The sequence below is a fragment of the Plectrocnemia conspersa genome, unplaced genomic scaffold (assembly GCF_051122295.1).
Source record: "Plectrocnemia conspersa isolate PC_06_02 unplaced genomic scaffold, ASM5112229v1 ptg000013l, whole genome shotgun sequence".
Lineage (NCBI taxonomy): Eukaryota > Metazoa > Arthropoda > Insecta > Trichoptera > Polycentropodidae > Plectrocnemia > Plectrocnemia conspersa.
This window is the reverse complement of record NW_028277177.1, coordinates 1,910,879-1,933,270: the sequence shown is the minus strand read 5'-3', so window position 1 is coordinate 1,933,270 and position 22,392 is coordinate 1,910,879. Positions and strand designations below refer to the sequence as shown.

Here is a 22,392-nt window from a genome sequence, read left to right as displayed (position 1 = left end):
AAAACATACTTACGTCTTTTATCTTACATTGTTTAGTGAATTGAATCAACAATAATAAAACAAATAATTGGCTAAGTATGGTATATTGAAAAGAATTAAACAATTATTTTTTATAATAAATAATAAAACTATTTACAATTTTGTATAAAAATTATAATAACCATCTCCCGAACATAATCATAATATAATCTAAGAATTTTGGTGTTAAAAGCTAAAAAGTATTAATTCATTATTGAGCCTATCATTAGGACAATGAAAATACAATTTCTTTATATTTCAAAGCAAACTTTGTTTCATGTAATTTCAACATAACATTGTATAAACGTAACAAATTAGCCAAATATTTACGATAATAATATCCAGTTATTGTCGATGGTGTCCTATTATTAGGCCATCAAAAATGTGTTCTAAACAGTTTACAATAAATGCTACTATACCAGTCTGTTGAACATACATATCATCATATACGAGTCATTATGTTAACATCATAGTTTTCTCCGTAACAAAACAAGCTTTTGTGCATTATCGCTATTTGAGGAATCTAACAACGTTGAATAATAAACAAACTATGATTAGTCAGTTCGAGTATATGCCGTTTAATATTTTACAAATTTATATAAAACAAGTTATCCAATATATACATACAATTTAATAACTCTTCGATACAATTTTTTTAATCATTATCGATTACATTATTGTATAATATGATATTGTGAATTAGTAGATGCTATCACAATAATAATAAATTAATATTATTTAAATATTTATAACATAATTATGATGCGTCTCGAGCGAGATATGTATACAAAGCCGTTATACAATTTTTCGTTATAAGTTTAAAAAAAATATTTGTATAACGTACACTTACTAACGATAAGTTGGAATTTATAAATTATCAATTGTGCTGGGAATGTATTAATCGAATTTAAATCATCTCCGTTGAAAAGTGTTTTGTGATGTATTGCAAATAATGGAGATCTTTAACAAAATGACATATCGATGGAATATTATATAATAGGGAGAGTATGAAATGTATTATTTTAATAATACATAAATATATGTAAATGTGCCATACAATTAAAATGGAATCACAATAGAAAGAGAAGGAACGTTGTTTCAACTACTTGTAGTTTTTGGATTTGATTCCTCCGGGGTCTTCTCGACGGAATTTTCTTCAGAGTGATTTGATATTGAATCCTCTTGATAATCAAGTTTGATGAGACATCCGACAGCACCAAAATACCTATAACAAGTGTTATACTTAGTTATCTATATTGATTCAGATTTAAATTTCAGCAAAAATATAATATGCATACCCTTCATGTTCGAGGAATAAAGCTTTCAACGTTCCTTTTGACCAATAATCCATGGCGTATGCGAGAAGCTTCATTGCTATTGGATTTACTCGCAGGAAATTACCGCAAAATACTACCTGCAATAAAAAAATATAAAAATAATATTTATAAAAAAAAATAAAAAAAATATTATATCAAAAATAATAAACTGACTCTTTCAATTTTTTCGTTTAAGGCACAAAGTCTAACTATAGAGCCGATATTGTTCGTTATTGTGACTAAGGTCGCTCTCGCGAGATCCTCCTTTTTTACCGATCCTCTTTTTGGCGCTGAGTTCATCTGGCCGAAGCTGAAATTGAGAGTTTAATTTATACATACATAATATGCTGATTGCATTCCAAGGTAATTGAGTATAAATACCTGCTAGCGACCAGATCTCCTGGAAGACCGAAACGGGCATAATCTCCACCGTATATATCCCTCACTAATTTATCTACTTTTGTGTTATCGCCGGAGGCGGCAAGACTAATGGCTTCTTCGAATGTGCGACAACCCGTCAACAAACAACACAAACCTAAAAAGGTTCCACCGCCCAAACTGCAATAATAATAACATATATTATATTTATCTGTCCCTATCTACCATGTAGCATATCACTGAGAAGCAATATTGTCTTTACGATATAATTATTCGTAATAGTTAAATGCACGTTTTACCTTGTTCCACTGATCCGCCTGTAATCCTTGGGACCGTTTACGGCTAACACAGATACACCAGATCCAATGTTAACAATTATAAAAGGATATGGATGCGAAAAGTCGAACGAATGCCTCGTGTACGACGATGGAAGGTCTGTACCCTAAAAAAAAAAAAAAAACATTCATAAACAATAATAACAAACACAAACAAAAGAAAAAAAAGCAATATAAGACTCACGGGCGTCGGCCAATTTTCTTTAGGTTCGTCTTCGCTTGGAGCGTAATAATAACATTCGGTAGTATTAATTGTGTCTATGTACAAAATGCCTGCAATTAGAGCATCCAATTCATCCAACTTGCTTAAAGACATATTAACTTCCTATAAATTACGGGAACATAGATTATTAAGGAGCAAAGTTCGTCGTCTTCTGTAAATTGTATGTTTAAAGACATTGAACAACTTTTTGTAATCAAAAGTGAGCTCGGTACCGTTTGAAATATTACATATATACTGAAATGAGATCTTACCCGCTTGAAATCGTCTTCAAATTTGTAAGCGCCTCCGCCCGTTGCGCAGACAGTCGTAAGAAGAGCGCCCATACCTCGAGAACGAGCCAAAGACAGGAAAGAGCCCATTTCGCTGGTCGGGAACCGGATGAAATGTAGAGAGCCACGTCTGCCTCTTATTGTTATATTGTCTATCTGTAGAGAATAAATCAAATCAGTTGTAAATCAGGATATATTCTAATGTGTCTATTAACAACTCCTACGTTGAAATGGGCTCAACATTTTTTAATATTTTTTATTTTATTTCGAAAATCTGATATTAAAACCTGATTATTTCTCCCAAATATCTTTGGAGTATATCTCGAACACTACTGTTTTAAAATGTTAAAAAAATTGAGAATCGATAGTTTAGTTTCAAAAAATACATTTAATCTTATGCACTCGATTTTACATAACTTGAAAAGGAGTCATTCGTTAAAATACCTTTACGATCCAATGACGCAAATATGCGTCATTTAATATTTGAATAGGAAAATATAATTTTTTACACATATTCCATTATGAAACTGTCATTCGCCTAAAAACATAGTATGGTAGATCAGTGATATAACTCAACGACTAATACCTGAAAGATTTGGGTTCGAATCCCATATAAATCTGAGTCTAAAAGATTGGAATTAGTTATAATTATAATTCCGATCGATCATCATAGATAAGGTTTTCCTAGATTTGCATAATCTCACAGATTCTCATCAATTAATGCATAATCTAAAAACAGACAATCTTCTTCAATTTTGTATTAAAAAAATTCAATGATCACTAGAATGTTACGAAGTTGATGTCATCTCAGCTTTTTCCGGGAGGGAGGGTGAGGGGGAAAGTTGGCCAGTTTAATAGTTAGATATCATAAAGATTCATAGTATATCATTAAACAACATGCAATTTTCTGGCCATATTCAATGGTGGAGGCAAATGCCCTCACCTGCCTCCCCCCCCCCCCAAATGAATACACGTCAAAATCAATAAATAGTGCCGTTGCACTGGAAACGCACAGTTATCTAACATTTAATAAGTGAGAGTCGAATGAAGCACATCTAAACCGAATTTTGACCAATAAGAGGGCGCAAAAAACAATAATCCCTTCTCAGAACTCAAAAATCCACATCAAAACTTGGTTTGAATATACTTTGACCGATACTCTAACATCGGTAAAGATAACTATCATATTTTTAAAACATAATGTAAAATCGAAGTGCAGACAAACTATGGAGCAATATTAATAAATTTTGATTCAATAAATTTTTCACTTAACCTAGTTTATTTATTTAAATTAAATTAAGACTATCGTAACCTAACAGGTGAACCCAATGCGTCACGATGGTTGAAAACAATGAAAGTTGTAGAACTATAATTAGTTTTTTAACTTTCATTAGATTAATTTTTTTAGGTTAGGTTTGGGTTTGAACAGCAAATGTACGTTTCGCAACTGTCAAATTGAGTTTCATGGACATTTTAGAGCAGCATCAGTTAAATTATATTTTCGCTAGTATAAATATACATCTACTGGTGAAAATGTATTTGGACTTCACTAGTGAAAATATAACTTTGCTGTAACATTTATACATCATATGTAAATGTATATATATATATTATATAATAATAAAAAACTACATAGGGAAAAGTTAAAATCGTATAATTTTACTAGCACCTGCCAAATAAATTATATTTTCACTGGCAAAAATATGTATCTACCGGTGAAAATGTATTTCGATATGATTTCACTGAAATTACATTTATCCCTCAGATTTAGATTTTCTATAGGGGATAACCAGAGAATTTCTGGTTTAGAATCAGGAATGTCATTTCAGCGCTTGTTCCAGATGGGAAAGGGGGGTGGGCAAAAATTTGTTATTCAGATGTTGTTTTTAATATTTCAAATTCATTCAGGCTTTTAAAAACGGAGAATTTCGAACGATAGTCCAGAAAAAAACGGAATTTTTCATAATCTTACAATGAAGTATTAACACTTAAATGAGAGGTCAAGTAGTTCCTACCCATCATGTTCGCTGATAGTAATCCGAGGAACAGGTAGAATCAACCTTTTTTCACATGTGGTGTTTAACGACTAGTTATGTTGCATCTACAAGCCAAAACTAAAACTTATTGTGGCGCTATCTATGGAAAGAATGTTCCAAATTCAAGGGGAGAGGGGACCAAATGTTGCCACCTATACACTCCCCAAAACGACATTCACGCTGCCTTATGTATAAATTCGTATTTATTGACTTGCCTTGCATCCACCACAAAAAATATTGAATTTTTAACAATTTACAAGAATTAAAAATATGATATTTTAATAAAAAAATATATAAATAACTTTATATAAATATTTTTTTGCATCATTACTCTTTAGGACCTTGCTGAAAACATTTACTATCAAATATAAATGTATTATATTGAATGTCACCATTCTGAAATGTGTTCAGCTAAACTTTAGGAACATGAGTAAAATATATTCACCGCATTATAATCTGGTTCAAATTACATAAAAATAGTTTTTGAATCTGAACCAAAGTATTTTTGAATCTAATTCTTTATATCCGTTAGCGTTTTTCTACACTTTCCGAAAAAACACTTTCTGATTTATAATATATATATTTAAATAAACAAGAATCACAGCGTTAAATCTTAATTCTCGTTAGGGTAAAATCGTTAATATGATACAAAATAATAAATTTTTGCTCACTTGCAGATGAGTGTCTCTGTGGCCAGTTTTCCCATAGGCACTGTGCTTCGTCAAGTATCGTCGGATGTTCTTCATCGCCTCGGCTTCCCTCGCCAACTCCCTTCTGGACGAGTCCTTCGGCTCAAAGTACACCAACTTTGTCAGCGTACCGCCAATATCCATCCCAAACCATGGCATAGCTAAAAATATAGCAATGTATCAACGCAACTCATTAAAAACACTCATCATCATATGACATATGAGAATATAAGAGCTGTTTTTAAGCTTTATTTCCTCATAATATCATGGGTTATACAATTGATTAATTTACGTGGTTGTGGGTCTTGTTGGGAGTTGACCTTTCCCGCCTCTGGGGGCGATCTTCGCCTCATTTTTCCTGTGCGGTTAAAATATACTGCACTCTCCGCTCCGCATGAGAGCCGCCTGATTTTCGAGTAGCTGAAAAGTCAAAGGAATTTATTCTACGGCATTGTGAGTTCAACATCGGGTTGTTCAGAAAATATGGTATTTAGAGGAACTATTATTTTCTAAACAACCCGACGTTGTACAGATTGATGTCAACAACTGACTTGTATGAATTCCGGCGTCCTCTGGTGCCTAACTTCTTTTTGGGCGCCACAGCCAGACAGCCCTCACAGAAGTGTAGTCGCATCACAAACTGAAACGAGAAAGAAGATAATGGGTTTAAAATTGAGGCACGAAGGATGCGATTTAACAATAGCGACACGGTTAGAAAAAATACATGTATTCACAGATCGTATGAGTATTTATGTATGTAAATGAACGAGTTGAACCTTTAACACCCGAAGCGTTCAATAGTTGACCTTAGGTTAGGTACAACGTTCGTTTCCTTGAAATTATCTTGAGCATCGCAGACGTTTTTTGGATCTGCTTTTTATCAATGAGACAACAGGAAGCAAAAACGTCGCATTATCTTATTAGACGTTTGCGTCAAAGAACTATTCAACTAGGTTTTTAAGTATAAGCGTACTTATATAAATAAAAAAAACAGTTTTGCATTAGGTTATCGCTAGTGAAATAAATATATTATTGGTTTTAAAATTAGCTAAATAAAGTTATTATTTTAATATATTTTTGTACTACCCTACTGACTAATATTATATAGAAAACATAGGGTGCAATTATTGTATATAACTTTTATGTATTCTTCGTTGATTTTCAACAGATACAAATACATATGTAAAATATACACTGTCAGCAAAAACAATAAAAAAATTGTAGTACGAAAATTAATAAGGAAAATTGCTGCATTATTCACTTTTATACTTCATTGATTTTTAATGGGTACTATTTTAATTAGTCATAGAATACCTACTATTCAATATTGCTTTAGAGAAGTTGGGTTGAACTTTTTCCAAAAACTATATAGAATTTTTTAGTTATGCAGATGACACTGACATATTTGGTAGATCTGAGCTAGATAATTAAGGTTTCTATTTAGTGTTCTGAGCAATGAAAAAAGGAGATTATCTAATGAAAAAGAAAAGTATTTCATCATATGGATTTTTACAAGAGATGTTGGTCTCAATATATGTGAAAATTATCAAGGCTGATTTATCGATGCAATGCCAAAGAGGCGATGACCCATTGACATTTTTGACATGAACTATTTGTGATGACAACAAAGTGAGAGACCCCATGTCCAAGATAGAGCCGTAAAAAAAATCTTAGGTTGTGTTAGCAATATAATTATCAAATGTCTCATTAGCAATCTCATCATAGAGGTTTTTGTCACAAATTCCAATTAAATTTTTATTATTAAGCATCTTTGCTTTAAATATTTGAATGATTGTACAATGTGAATGAGTGTACATAGTACATTTTAAATTTATTTTTTTAGTTCTAGAGTAAAATTATAGTGGAAATACTAACTATTAATAAAAACTCTAGGAGCAAAAAAATTTAAATACAGACTGAAAAAATACAAAAGTAGTGATGTATATAATCTACTGCTATCTTATATTTATGGAAAAGGCAAAAATCGATGGTTACATTGCTAACAATAAACGAAAGATATTTATATTCATCACCGATGAAAAATTTAATTAAATTACATTATATAATTCAATATCTATAAAATAATAATCTTATCTGAAATATTTATCAATTGCTCTAAAATAATGGATTTTATAAAAACAGACATTTAAAAATATTAGACATTAGAGGAAATATTCAACTAATGTGAATTAGTAGCAGTAAATTTATATATTTGATCTAAAAGTTCAGATCGAATACCTAAGGAAGAAGTAAAGAATAACGAAAAATCAACAACAGCACCAGCTGTTTATATAAATTTAATGCTTTTATAGATTGTATTATCTGTAATTTGACAACTGGATTTAATGCAGAAAAATAAATAAATAATCTTAAAAGAAAATCTAGAAAAAACAATATCGAATCTATCCCAAAAATATATTTTAAAATATGTCATTTCAGTAAAATCATATTAAAATATATTTTCACCAGTAGATATATATTTTTACCAGTGAAAATATAAATTATCTGGCAGTTGCTAGTAAAACTATATGATTTCAACTTTGCTATATGTAATAATATATATACACACTTATCATTATTTATTTACATTCAATGTGCAAATGTTACAGTGAATGTGTATTTTTTGACAAAGTTATATTTTTACTAGTAAATTCCAAATACATTATCACCGGTAGATACATATTTCTACAAGCGAAAATATAATTAAACTAATAGGCGCTAATATGCTGCTCTAAAATGTCTATGAAACTCAATTTGACAGTTGCGAAACGTCCATTTGCTGTTCATACCCAAACCTAAGTTCTAAAACTAATTATAGTTTTAGAACTTTTATTAGGTCAAGTCCAAAATACAAACTCTCATGGGGAAATAAGCGGAAAAATAAGTACAGACAGACATCGCATTGCTCCATAATTTGTCTGCATTTCGATATTACACTATGTTTTAAAAATATTATAGCTATCCTTACAGATATTACGTTGGAGTTCTGATCAAGGTATATTCAAACCGAATTTTGGTCAATAGGAGAGCGCGAAAACAATTATCCCTTCTCAGAAGTCAAAAATTCATGTCAAAAGCAATAAAATTGCGACGGCGTATGGCACGATTTTATCGCTTTTGACTAGTGAAACACGACTAATTATCAAGTATATATTTTTAATGCATAATTAAAATATTTTGCATAAAATATATCGCAATGGTGGCTGATTTTTATATTTATTTGTAGCATAGAAAGTGTTAAAAAAAAATATTTAAAATGTAATTTTTGTCCTGAGGCCCGGAATCACTGCTTTTCTTGGTACGGCATTTAAAACCACTAATAAAATATTAATTATTTCAATCGTGTTTAATATACATTTTATCACTTAGGAACCGATGACGCAAATGTGCGCTATTAAAACTATCGTTATCGTTTCAATGATTTCTTGAACGATAAAGATTGAAATTTAGAGCGATTATATATATACATATATATATATTAAAAAAAGTAAACGTGATTTTTAAAATAAAAAAGTAGCCAGTCGTGCAATAACAATTTTAATGGCACGTAGTTTTATATATTTATTTAATATGAATCTTCCGATGCAATATGACATGTGTTAGCTTAATGCGTTACAACCAGGTCAACACAATCAACAACTATTAAGTAAGTGATCAGACTGAAATCAAATTCTGTAAATCAGTGAAATATATTTATTAATTATAAATTATTTTTACAGCTTTCAATCGGTGGATGACGTCATGATTTTTATTTTAATTATTTATCTGTGAAACTATGAAAAAATGATCGATCGATATTATATAATAATCACTAATTCCGATATTCCAGACAAGAAAAAAATAGTGTTTAATGTAATTCAAACACATGTGCTGATTGTTCTATGTTCCACAATAGAATAAATATGTAATTATAACAAACACACTTTTGAGTGTATATAGAAACGTTATAATATTGACAAGTTTTGAATGTTGCATGGGGGTTTTAGTTTCAACTAGTCTTAACGTGTTGATTCAACATAATGACCATAACCGTTGATTATTTATTGGTATGACACAGATCGCAAAATTTTACAGGCATTTAATATTCACAATTTATGTAATACTCGGTGAGCAACCGAGTCGCCGATTTTAGAAGCTTAAAATGCGTATAATCGAATTAGAACGTTACGAAAAAATATTTACGATTAGCGATAACGGCTTACGAAGGCGATTGACTCGCAATTAATCGACGTTTGCAAGTCCAGCTTCGAATAAACAGCAGAAAAAAAACACTGAGGAAACACTACGTGCTGGCGAAAGTGGAGATGACTCCAGGTGGCGTGACAGCACGCGACTGTGTACAACTTTTTAACGACGAGCCGAGTTATGAATGGACTTTCAACCCGTTCGCGACCGGCGATCGCTCGAAAAGTATTAAAAAAGTGGACAGAGCGCTAAATATAAGACAAATAACGACCGATGTGCGGTTGAGAGTTAGTTAACCGGCGCACGAGATGAATAGAAGCAGCGAGTCACCGGCAATCGTTTGTCGAGAGTCAATATTTATTAGGCGTTCTTGCGAATTATAGTGAAATGCTAAAAATAACAGCGGTTCATAGGAAAACTGCGAATAAAACACACATGCTAAAGGATAAAATATTTTGATTACTCAGGATGGTACTTACAGAGAGGGATCGATAATAGCCATGTTTTAAAATATTTAAAAAAAATAAACTTGTCACAACGTAGTACTTGCACGATTGTACTTATATTATAACACATTACATACCGGGCATACTCTGCGGCCGGTTTTTTTTTTTTTAAATAGATCCTAAACCAATTTTTTTAAATAATCATAATTATTTAACCTTTTAACGTCAAATTTAAACAGTTTCGTAATGATCATTTTTTTATATTCACCATGCTAAAATCAGTAAACGTCAAACTGTAGTTCGTGTACAAATAAAATAAAATTATGCTTAGAATCATCAAATTTACATATTTAAAAAATAAAAACGATATAGATTATGATAAAATAACAATGAAATACTTTTACTTATTTTTAAAACAACAAATATCAAACTCTGTGACCCTTACGATAATTTCTTTATTTTTAACATTTTACAGTCGATTTACGCGGCTATATTCGCACGATCGTTTAACTTTGATAATGTTGCTAGCGAAAAAATACATCGATACATCGTTACGTGTTTTGTTTTTAGAATTCATAAACTACAGCTGAATCATTCTGTAGTATTCTGTCAATGTTATAAATTTTAATAATATCTATAAATTAAAAGGTTTAAATCTTATTTCTTATAAGCATATTGAATTAAGGACATTTATTACTTAACCTTAAATGTCTTATTTTCGTATAAATAATATTTTTAAAATTAACTAAGAAATTATTTAAATATATGCCTCCCCTTTTGCTGCTAAATTGTATCAGGAGCGCAGAACTGCAAGCCGGTCTCGCTCGCAATAGCGAAAATGAGGCGGCGGAGTTCAGTCAAAGGGGAGAAGTAATTAAAGTTTAATAACAATTATTCTTTTTTGCAGTACTCACCGCCTTAATTTCACTATTACGAGCGCGACCGATTTAAAGTTCTGCGCTCCTAATACAATATTGCAGTATAAAATAAACAAACCGTCTAATAAACGGTATACATTAACAGTTTCAAAAGCATCATTTGTTATTCATATTCCATGGAATGACATATTTAACCGATTTTGAATCTCCATTACGTAGTGATAGTCAAATAATATTAGATCAGTAGTTCACAAACATTTTCGATTATCGAAGCCCTTGCTGAATCTAAGTTTTCCCAAGTCAAATTCTAACAAAATTTGCAAAATGCATTTTTTTCAATTAGGGGGTTATATAAAAATAATAGGTAGTAAGTAACCATTTTACTTTTGAAACTGTTAATGGATACCGTTGATTAGACGTTTGTTTATTTTATACTGCAATATTGTATTAGGAGCGCAGAACTTTAAATCGGTCGCGCTCGCAATAGTGAAATTAAGGCGGCAAAGTACGCCAAAAATATTAATTATTATTAAATTTTAATTGCTTCTCCCCTTTGACTGAACTCCGCCGCCATTTTCGCTATTGCGAGCGAGACCGACTTAACAGTTCTGCGCTCCTAATACAATTTCGCAGCAAAAGGGGAGGCATATATTTAAATAATTTCTTAGTTAATTTTATAAATATTATTTATAAGAAAATAAGACTTTTAAGGTCAAGTCATAAATGTCCTTAATTCAATATGTTTATAAGAAATAAGATTTAAGCCTTTTAATTTATATATATTGTTAAAATTTATAACATTGACAGAATACTATAGAATGATTCAGCTGTAGTTTAGGAATTCAATATATACATTAAGATAAAAATACATAACATATCATTCTAAGCTTACTACTTATTCTTAATTTAATAGATATTTCTTCATCGGATGAATATGAAAATAGCGCACACAGAAAAATACTGACGTACACTAAAAAATCTACTCCATCTTTTCCTGTTATATTCAGCTTTAAAAATTGTAGTATAGTGATTGTATTTATAAGACCCTGCAAGTTTTTCACGACTAATTGGATTGATGGCTTGTAATTGTATTTAAGAAAAACACACAAACATAAATATTAAATTTAAAATGTGATTAGTGTTATGAAATAACGAAAAGCACAAATTTGTGCACACGGTATTCAATGTGTTAAAACGGTTATAAAGTGCGAGGTTCGATTAGTGATTCGTTTTTATTAGGGCAACGACGTAATGGAAAAATTTAAAGCAGAAATAAGTGACGTTTATGACGGAGAAAGAAGAGAAAGGGCATCCGTCGTTGCTGATGTACCTGTGCAATTTTTTTTTATATTCTCAGGTATAATAATAAGGCACAAATTAATTATTATAAAGTATAATATAATATTGAAAAAGAAGAGAAGATATAGGGGTTGGCTTTTTATATTAATATTATATATTTACAGGTCAATTTCATAAAAAAAAAATTAAGGCCCAACTAGCGCAACTTTTGAATATTTAAAGCATAAACCGCCATTTAATTTAAATATGTCAATGTCCTATTAGCTTTTAGAATGAATAAAATCAAATGAATATTGATATAATCATAATTAAATTCACTTATATTTTCGCACAGTGTTCATTAATTAAACGACTTTTAATATTATATCTAATAAGCGGTTAGTGGTATTCAAGATAAAGAAATTATGGTGTTAATACTTCATGTATCAGATAAAAATATAATTAATTGGCAAATTATTGATGTACAATTTATAAAGGGTGATCCAAACTTGTTTTTAAAAAACTCCACAACTTTTTTAATTAATGAAACATTTGATGTATTTTATTAAAAAAATTCCAGTCTCTTCAATTTTTTCACTACGTTGCGAATTGTTCGCTCAGTAGGACAATAAAATTGACCATAATCTTCTCGTTAATTTCAATAGAGTATAAAATTATTATTTTTGGAGAATAATTAAACAATTTTAACGCGTTGGGCGGTATTTAACCATGCGTTGTTGCAAACTAACATTTGACACTTTGAACACGCGTGATTATTGACAGCCGTCTGATTTACAGTGCTGCCAACATAATAAGCTCAAATTGGATCGCCTGTACTATTCGTGGAATTGCGAACATAAATTTATTAATTTGTTAATTTATTTAAAACTACGTCGATTATATGTATATATTTTTTAAATATAAACATTTATACATATAATGAGAAATGCTTCAGTGCGTATCGATTAGATATTATTTTTATTAACTATAAAGTAGTAAGCGTGTTGAACCCGGATGACATTTAAATAATTTTGGGACTTTAACCACTATTCTACCGATATTTAAAACCGTTTCATTTTCCTCAACGCAGAGATTTGATAAGCAAATATCTCATAAAATTATCGACATATAGTGCTTACTCATTTATAATAATGTTTCACAAATACTCAGGATAATTAACTGATAATAAAAAAATATCGCGATAAATTGGGCGAGTCCCAAAAGGTCAGACATAGAGACCGTTATGGAACGAATTGTCATAAACTACATAGAGGCAGTCAGCGCCTTCATCATTTTTATGTTACAAAGCAGCCATAATATTTTTTATTATATTAATTAAAAGCGGAAATATTATATTAATTAATTACAGCGACACAGATATGCATATATTTAAAAATATGTAAAAACTTATATTATATTGAATAGATATATTTTAAGTGATTGTTGCACAGCGAAATTTTTTTGCCTGTTTTGTTTTCAAACAGACATTTTATTTAAAAATAATTAATAAGCGTTTTGAAATATTCGAATAATATTTTAATTAATAAAAAATAACTTGAACTGCTGCTTTGATAAATTACAGTGGCACCAACCATCAACTATTATATTATGAATGTGAAAAACAGCTTGTTCGGATAAATTTGTAAAATTCTTAAGCCGGTTATTAAATTTGGCAAACTGGTTTTAGATACTAAAATTTACATATATAAGATAATTAATTACTTAGTTAAAATCAAGTTACAAAATATCCGGCAATTTCACTTTTTTACAATACACTTATCCCTAAATTTACGCGGTTAAAAAATGAATTTAAAAAGAAAATACTCTAAATCGAATATTTTTGGTTTCAAACGCACGGCTTAGTTGCATTTTACCTACATATTGAACCTCTCCCATTGTACATGTAGTGTCTTTTTTGGAGTGTACGCGTGTTGCTGAAGATTTTGCTCGTTTACTTTATGTATGTGGATACTAATCAATAATACATTTTTGTTCTATGCCTCGATTTACGCGATATTTCCTGGAACGTATCTACCGCGTAAATCAAGGGATGAATGTACATTAATTGAGCATGTCCAAATTCACTTGGAGGATTTCTTTATTTAATTTATTAGAACAGATGTTGATGAGTACAATATCTCAAAATTTCGCACCACGTGGCTAATTAGATTTCTAAATTTTCTTTAATTAAAACAAAAATATATGTGCAAAATATGCAAAAACTTTTAGCTACGCGTGCAATTAAATCATCATAAAAATATTCAAATATTAATGGGGACTACTACTAAATATAAGTAGCCACACAACACTAATTTACTTTTTATGTACTAAATAAAATATAATTCTAACATGGAAACTCATAATAATATTTTAAAATATACGAAACACGACGCCCTACATTAATTCTCAACATGATCAATTTTTTTAATGCGAGTTACACTAATGAAAAATAAAGAAAGATTTCGATTTCTTTCAACATCTAGCAAATATATTAAATAAAATAAAAATAGGCCATTAATTAAAAGGAAAGTCTTGTTTTGAGAATCCCTTATCTACGCAATCGGCTCAGTTACATCGCTTTCGATTCCATTGTCTGTTAAATTCCCTACGTAACGTATTCAAATTTTAGCACAATTTTTGAAATACGTTGTTTACCGTCGTTCACGCCGATACATTGATATGTACATTTGGATAGTATGTATTAAAAAACATATATAATTCGTCGGAACCGATTAGATTAACTGACCTTTCGATTGTTTTCGATGCAAATTGCGACCACCAAAAAAACGCGATAAAATACATTGAACGTCTTACACATGGCGCCGATGTGTTTTTAATTATGTAAGAGTAAGAGACGAACGTGTGAAATTTTATTGCAAAAGTGACCAAATGAGCGAACCAAATGCGAAATAACACGTGTACAATAAAAATATTTCATAAATCTGAATATATTTATTAGTGTTAATTACAATTGTAAATTTATTACCACGATACAATAGAATAAATTCACAGCAAATAGATCGTGAATATTCAAGTTCGTTTAATCTACCCGATAAATTTATCAATTTGTAGAATATATAGAAGGGGCCTTTGATGGGTAAAAGCTGTTTTTTTAAATAACAACAGCAAATTATATTCGTTTTAATCGCTTTCTACTGAACGATTAAAATACTTTTAATTTACTTTTTATTTTTAATTATTAGACAAAGCATATCTTTTGCTAACTTTAAAAATAGATATTATATAATGTAGAAAAATATATATTTATTATTTAAAGAATATATGGAATAAAATAAAATTTACTGTTTCAACATGCCGCATAAATAACTATTTAAAATTATTACTATTGCATGATATTAAGTTTAACTATGGCATAAGCGTAAGGGAAACCGGGGGCAATAGCAACATTTTCGAGATTTTATTTTATTTTTCAGTGAATACAGTGTTTTGTTTTCATTAATGTGTAATTTCATGCGTTAGGGCGAAATTAATTGTTTAAGAATTTGCACTAAGCCCGTAGGACCTTACTTTAACACAATAAAGTAGCGTCTCAAAATTGTACACAAGTTTCCAAATTTATTTTATTTTAGTTCTACCGCCACACATGACAACGAATCTGATAAAATATCTATTCAACAAAAACAAAAGAATGGGATCGCCACGAATTATTTTTATTTTTTATTACAAATATGAACATTGAAGGAATATTGTACTTTCCCCTTATTCCTCAGTTGCATATAAGCCATAACACCATCAGTATTTCAGGCAACACCAGAACACATAGCTACCACTTCGCTTTCGACTTGGAATAACGCGAGTTCAGCAGAACGAATCGCCCGTACCATTCAGGACAAGCATTGTTATATGCATATGTAAAAATAAGTAAAACTTATTGTACGGAAAAATTATATATTAATAAGGTCCTTCGTAAAAATATCGACTGCTATTTTCAATTTAAAAATCGGTCCAAATGTCTACCTACCATTTACTAGGGTTTTGTTATTAATTACAGTTTTTTGTTTGTTATATGTAATCAAAAACTACGATTATTTCAGTTAACACGGTGTACGATTTAAAATCACAGTGATTGTATTTCCATTGTGACTGCAAATATATAAACGAGCGTTTCAAGATTGTTTTCGAAATATCAGGTTTTAAAAATAAACCAGCAGTTTTTTTATACACCTTAACAAGTTTTTTTTCGCTTAATAATTTCCTAATTCACTTTTTTTCTACAAATAAGATCGTAGAAAAAAGCGGAAATATTTGTAATTTATGACGAAAAACGTCGAAACTCACGCATTTTTTACATCATCAATTATATTACACAATTTTATATTTTGCACTTATTATCGTGATACACATTTTTTTATTAATCACGCAAGAGAAATGTAATTATAATATAAGAAATGAGGATATACATATGGATAAAACATTTATTAACCCTTTGATTAGTCAGTTAATTTATAAAAATTTGTTAATTATACACCTGATTAACTTTACGTATTTATCCATAATTATTTTATAATGCATTTATAGTTAATCAAACATTTCACTGCTTTGATTTATTTTATAACCTAGTAAAAGATCGACCACCGCCGTACATGTACGGCGATACTCCATACAAAGGGCTAATAAGTAAAAACCGAAATAGGTAGATATCATGTCCACAATTTCTATTGGATATTTTTTCATAAAATATCGAGACCATCAGATATTCTAATTTGACTGAATTACTTAGGAGATCATATACTTGTTCAGTAGAAAATGCTTTACAAACCCTTGATACAAATTATCATATTAGGAACATAAAAAAATGGCGTAAACACGTTGTCCACGACACACTTTCAATACAGTAGACCCCCCGATAACACGGTAAATTGGGGGACTACAAAATAAAATTATAAATAAATACGTACCTACGACTCATGTGGTACCCAAATAGCACATCCACAATTTACCGTGTTATTGGGGGGTCTACTATATAATTTATCTGGCATGTGTTTTTATAACTTTTTCATATAAAGTAATACACACCTTTACATACTTATCATTATTTATTTACATAAGATGCATAAATGTTAGAGTAAATGTTTTTTTTTACTAACGCTATATTTTCACTAGTGAATTCCAAGTACATTTGTACTAGTAGATGTATTTCTACTAGCGAAAATATAATTTAACTGATAGGCGCTAGTGAAATCATATACTGTTAAAAAAAAAATGTGTATGAAACCCAATTTGACAGTTGCGAAACGTACAGTTGCTGTTCATAATTAAGTCCAAAATACAAAATAATCCAAATCATTTCTCAGGGTAAAATAAGCGGAATAATTAATACAGACAGACGTCGCATCTCGAATATTGCTCTATGGTTCGCCTGCACTTCGATATTACACTATGCTTTAAAAATATGCTAGCTATCCTTACTGATGGACTTCTGATATTGGTTAAATGTATTCAAACCAAATTTTGGTCAATAGGATGGCGCAAAAACAATTATCACTTCTCAGAAGTCAAAAATTCACGTTATAATAACTTTTAAAAATATATATGGATTCAATAAGAAATACCTCACAAGTCCATGATACACATAGACCATTAAAAAAGTTTAATGCGCCCATAAAAATAAACTAATTTTTAATTGCAAAGCAGTTTAACGTTGCACGTATAAATGCACGCGTAATACAACGTGGACTTGATTAGTCTACGCGATGCGAAGAATTCGCATTTTTGGAACAATCACGTGAGTAGATAGGCATATATTATTCAAGGTTAAAGAGCAACAAAAAGATGCGACAAGTGTGATAATATTAAAATATTGTATTTCACGTCATTACGACAAACGTCATATTTGATGCGCGCAATTCTGACAATAACAAAATAAATTATGCATGAGTAACCGCACGCAAGCTCAACAAAAAAGATAAACCATACGTTGTAATACAATATGTTGGAAATCTTTCATAAAAATATTTATCAAAAATAAAACTTAGTGTAACACTTTTCTCTGATTACAACCGGACGCAAATATAGTTTTCGGTCGTTGCATACAGGAGAATGCGTAGGAACCTATCAACTACTCAATGCCACACGTTGTGTTTATTTTTAAGCATCAACTTAGAATAATTCTATTTTAAATATGGAGAGTCATATAGGTGTATTATGAATTATCGTCGGTTAGAGAAGATATACATACATTAAAATTACTTAACACTGTAAACAACGATTATATATAATAGTATCGTTAAAAATCGCGAAAACGTTTACATAATTTATTAACATATATCGTTAAAAATGTATTATTGCCACACGAAATAGTAGTTTTCTATAAATAAATAAAGATAAAACATCAATAAAAAGACACAACATGACAGAAAAATATATTATTAGTAATAATATAATGCAGCTCAAAATTAATGAGGCGTGAACAATTAATTTGTTATCAGCGCCATAAAATGAACGTAGTCTCAGACACGTATAATATACAGTCCAAAGTGTTATAATTATTTTGCCAGAGGCTATTACTACTATTATATCAGTTATATTATTATTTTTTGTTAGAATATAAAAATATAAAACATAAATACATGGGCTTTTTCTATTTAATCCTAACAGACCAATTACTTTTGACTAATCGTGATAGAGCAATTGTTTATGAATTGAAGGTCGTAGGTTAAAATCTCACAATTCGAAACCACTATTTTTTAATTATTTTTAATCTTGAAATTAAATTATAAACATTTTTATTGATTATAATTTAAATTAAGTTTTTATAGCTTTTCCTAATATCATGGAAGATTAATTCACTCATATAATATATAGATCTAATTTAGCTCTTCGGAATAATGTTACTTATGTATGTTAAAAACTGATGCCCTTCATGCATTTAGAAATTTATTAATGTGTTTCGAAAATTAATGTTTGGCCCAAGCGCGCCTCGCTGGCCATGACCGCGAAACGAAAGCGACGCGAGCCAAAAGAAAAAGAAGAGGTAACTTTCACGCGGCGGTCGAGTGAAAGCAGAAATTTCAGCGGTTGCCGCACTGTTTCCGGTTTGAGCGCGCGCGAGCGGAAGCACGTTGGGAAATCGTGCGAAGAATAATCAGTCTAAACACCGAAAAATGCGTACATGAATTTCGTTACATCTTTTCGAATTATCGTTGATTTAATCGCTTATTGATAACAATTAAAAACGCGATAATACTGCATTGAAGTCAGTTGGCATAGTTTAAAATACATATAATCAATAATTGTTAATCTAGTGTAAGCAATGTTTATGATAATAATAATTATTAAATTGCTTTCAATCTTGAGAATATTTAAAATAAATTTCTTGAAAGTTAAAAAACAAAGTTTTGTCTAAACAAAACATCAATGAAATCGGTATTTCGGAACACATGAGAATTGCACAATAGTACCGCATATTTTCGAGAGTCGTCAATTATCACAACCATGTTTTCATTGTCTCGCATTAAATAAACATTGTTGTATTATCGGACGGTCGCCTACGAATGGTCACATCGAATGTTACGCGTTCACGGTAAAAACACAAAATATTATTAGTATTATTTATTTAATTTTTTTTTGGTACGGACATGCCAAAAGCAAACGATCGGATATTTTATCAGATAAACGATTTAAAAGCTCTAGCAAAAACGACCGGGACTACATGCGAGCCGAATGGTCGGTGCCAAATACAAAGTCGAAACAGAATTATAACTATCACGGTTCGTTTTACAAGAGTAGTAAATTATTTGGTTCTAAAATTAATAAGTTCATCAGAAAGAAAAGAATTGCGGATCCTTGGTTTTGGATGAGTTTTGTAATGTTTCCAATTTCATATATTTTTTCTATGGACCCTATGTTAGATATGCTTTCGGCAGTATGCTAATAATATTTCACAAAATAAATACATCGGTGAGCTAACTGCTGCTGTATTTAACATAAAAAAATTCACTACATGACCAATTTAAATTTTTCCATCTATTTTATTAATTATTACTATGCCTAGCTACACTGTCAAAAAAAGATTCGCCATATTGTTTCAAAATGGCTGCTATTAAATAAAATAAAAAAATCATAACTCAGATTAAATCATAGAGAAAAGTAAACAGTTTTTAAAGACACAATAACACTGACAGTTTTAATCATATTGACATAAAATTATTTCTAAAAATAAATTCTGTAAAAATCTCGGCTAAGTTTGTTAGACAGTTTGATGAAACGACATTTTGAAAAAATAAAGCAGTTTTAGATCTAAAGAAAAAACTACAAGGAAAAAAAGTTTGTAAGAAATCCCTGCTGCGTGACTTAAATAAACTAAAATATTACATATTTGTGAAAGTATAATAACCTCGTCGCTTACTCTATCTAATAAAAAATAGCCTTAGTTTTAATTTTTTCGTGCGGTAGTGTGAACGAACGACTACTCAACGATCAGGAGCATGTGCGATATTTTACACACAGCTTCCTGCAAGTCAGAATTAATGTACAATTTTTTACAACACGACTTAATAGTTTAAGCATGCATTTCAATATAAAGACAAATAAAAAGTCACCTTGAAGTGCACAACATTAAAAAGTTTGTCTAACAATATGCTTAAACCGCGATTAGATAAGATAAACGGTCTCAAATAATTATCATTTCACTGCGACTGGTAAAAAATATTTTGAACTAGTGACCTTTGAGTCGAATGAACCATCAATTTAGCCAATCTCGAGCAAATCGACCTTGTGGATTTGTGACGCAAAACCTTTGAGAAATTGTTTGCTTATTTACAATTATTTCCATTGCATACAGGTCAAGGTCAATGTGTTAGAATGATTCTATAAGTGAAGAACGCGTCGAGAGTGGTAACGGCGGCATGAAACCAGTTTTCTTCACATATAATTATGCGCTACTCTGGTTACATACGATTTGTTTTAATATAAACGTAACGTGCCGTAACGTTGTCTATTAAATTGATCATTTTTCAAATTAAATTATGTCAAATTACATAGTATTTGATATTTTTATGTGACAGAAAGGCGGCGCCATTTTTTTTCACGGTACAAAATGTCAGCCGGTAAAAAAATCAAAATGGTCGTCTTTTTGTTTGTTATGGTGAAAATTTTCAAATAATCTAGGTTAGGTTTTCGGTTGGAAATAAGTTTAAGGAAACGATCCGCATATCTCTGTTGATGCACGTGTTAGGTTATAACGGTGTCGTTGTTTATATTCAGCTGTCAAATGAAAAAAAAATACACTCACCGAAGGCCATGACGGTTCAGGAAGCTCGGGGTGGGGCTGGGGGCGGAGCGGAGTAGGTCGGGGGCGTAGTCCGTCTCGCGATCGCTCAGCCCCTGTGCCCGTTCACGCAGTACTCGCACGATCACTAGCTATATCTCTGACAGCGCCGTCACCGATTTTTTTTAAATCCAAGCACGTCAAATAGCCCGCTCGATGGCTAAAATAATGGCTAAATTTTATTAGCACCCAAACATGGCTATAGCGTATTACTTGTATTTATGGTTACCACCAATCATGAGGACAAAAACAAAATACAAATAATAATATTAAAGTAACATAAATACGAAATGATAATCTGTAGTAAAAAATAATAACACAATAATGTAATGCGAAACTTAAAATTATTAAACTATTACATTTTTTATCGTAAGATTATTGTGTAAAAGAAGCTTTTAATATTTATAATTTTACTTAATTGATACACTTTTGTACAACCCTTAAGATTTAAATTAATCATCACAATTTTCATTCTTGAGATTAGGAAAAGTTTATGAGGAAAATTATAATTATAATAAAATTAATTAAGATTTTTCTTGCACAATAGTTGTAAAATATTGCAAATATTGTGAAATTTTAACTTATATCAATAATATAAGTTAAAATTTCAATATAAGATCTTATATCTTGAAATTGTATATATTTAATATTAAATTTCGTTGAACTAATTACTTTAAAATACATTTTCTAAATTAAAACTTAAAATCAAAGCAAAACAATCTTAATCATTTTAATCTCAGATGATTTACCCTAGTATATGCAAAAAATGCTAATTGTTTTCTGCAAAAAAATCATTGATTAGTTTTTTTAATAAATGCTGTTATAAAAGTAATACAACTACAGTTTCTGAACGAAAAATAAACACAAATATAAGGATATCATTGTCTTTTTTTATTAATCGAACATTTGAAGTATTTCATTAATATCAATTAAATGGCCGCCACTGGACCTTTTGCAGCAGCCAATATTTTCGACGACTTTTCGTACTTTTCGGGCGGCTATAACTTGGCGTATGTTGGTTTTTAGGTGCTTAAACATTTCGGTATAATGTT

At 30.3% G+C, this 22,392-nt stretch overlaps 1 protein-coding gene across 7 annotated transcripts; it reads right to left on the bottom strand.

Moving 5' to 3' along the window:
* Nucleotides 1-67: 67 nt before the first annotated feature.
* On the bottom strand, nt 68-21,457 carry fbl (pantothenate kinase 3 fbl). Of its 7 annotated transcripts, none has more exons than XM_088201967.1 (11): nt 21,305-21,457; nt 5,816-5,904; nt 5,542-5,684; nt 5,247-5,425; nt 2,522-2,695; nt 2,232-2,372; nt 2,012-2,154; nt 1,716-1,892; nt 1,509-1,644; nt 1,317-1,432; nt 68-1,243 (listed from the first exon to the last, which is right to left on the bottom strand). In XM_088201967.1, the coding sequence occupies exons 2-11, from the start codon at nt 5,896-5,898 to the stop codon at nt 1,117-1,119; spliced, it is 1,419 nt and encodes a 472-aa protein (XP_088058093.1). In that variant the 5' UTR covers nt 5,899-5,904; nt 21,305-21,457; the 3' UTR covers nt 68-1,116. The 7 variants fall into 7 exon arrangements, with proteins under 7 accessions (XP_088058093.1, XP_088058097.1, XP_088058095.1 ...); XM_088201971.1 differs by having other exon boundaries at nt 5,557-5,684; XM_088201969.1 differs by having other exon boundaries at nt 5,542-5,669.
* Between the last annotated feature and the right edge of the window lie 935 nt (nt 21,458-22,392).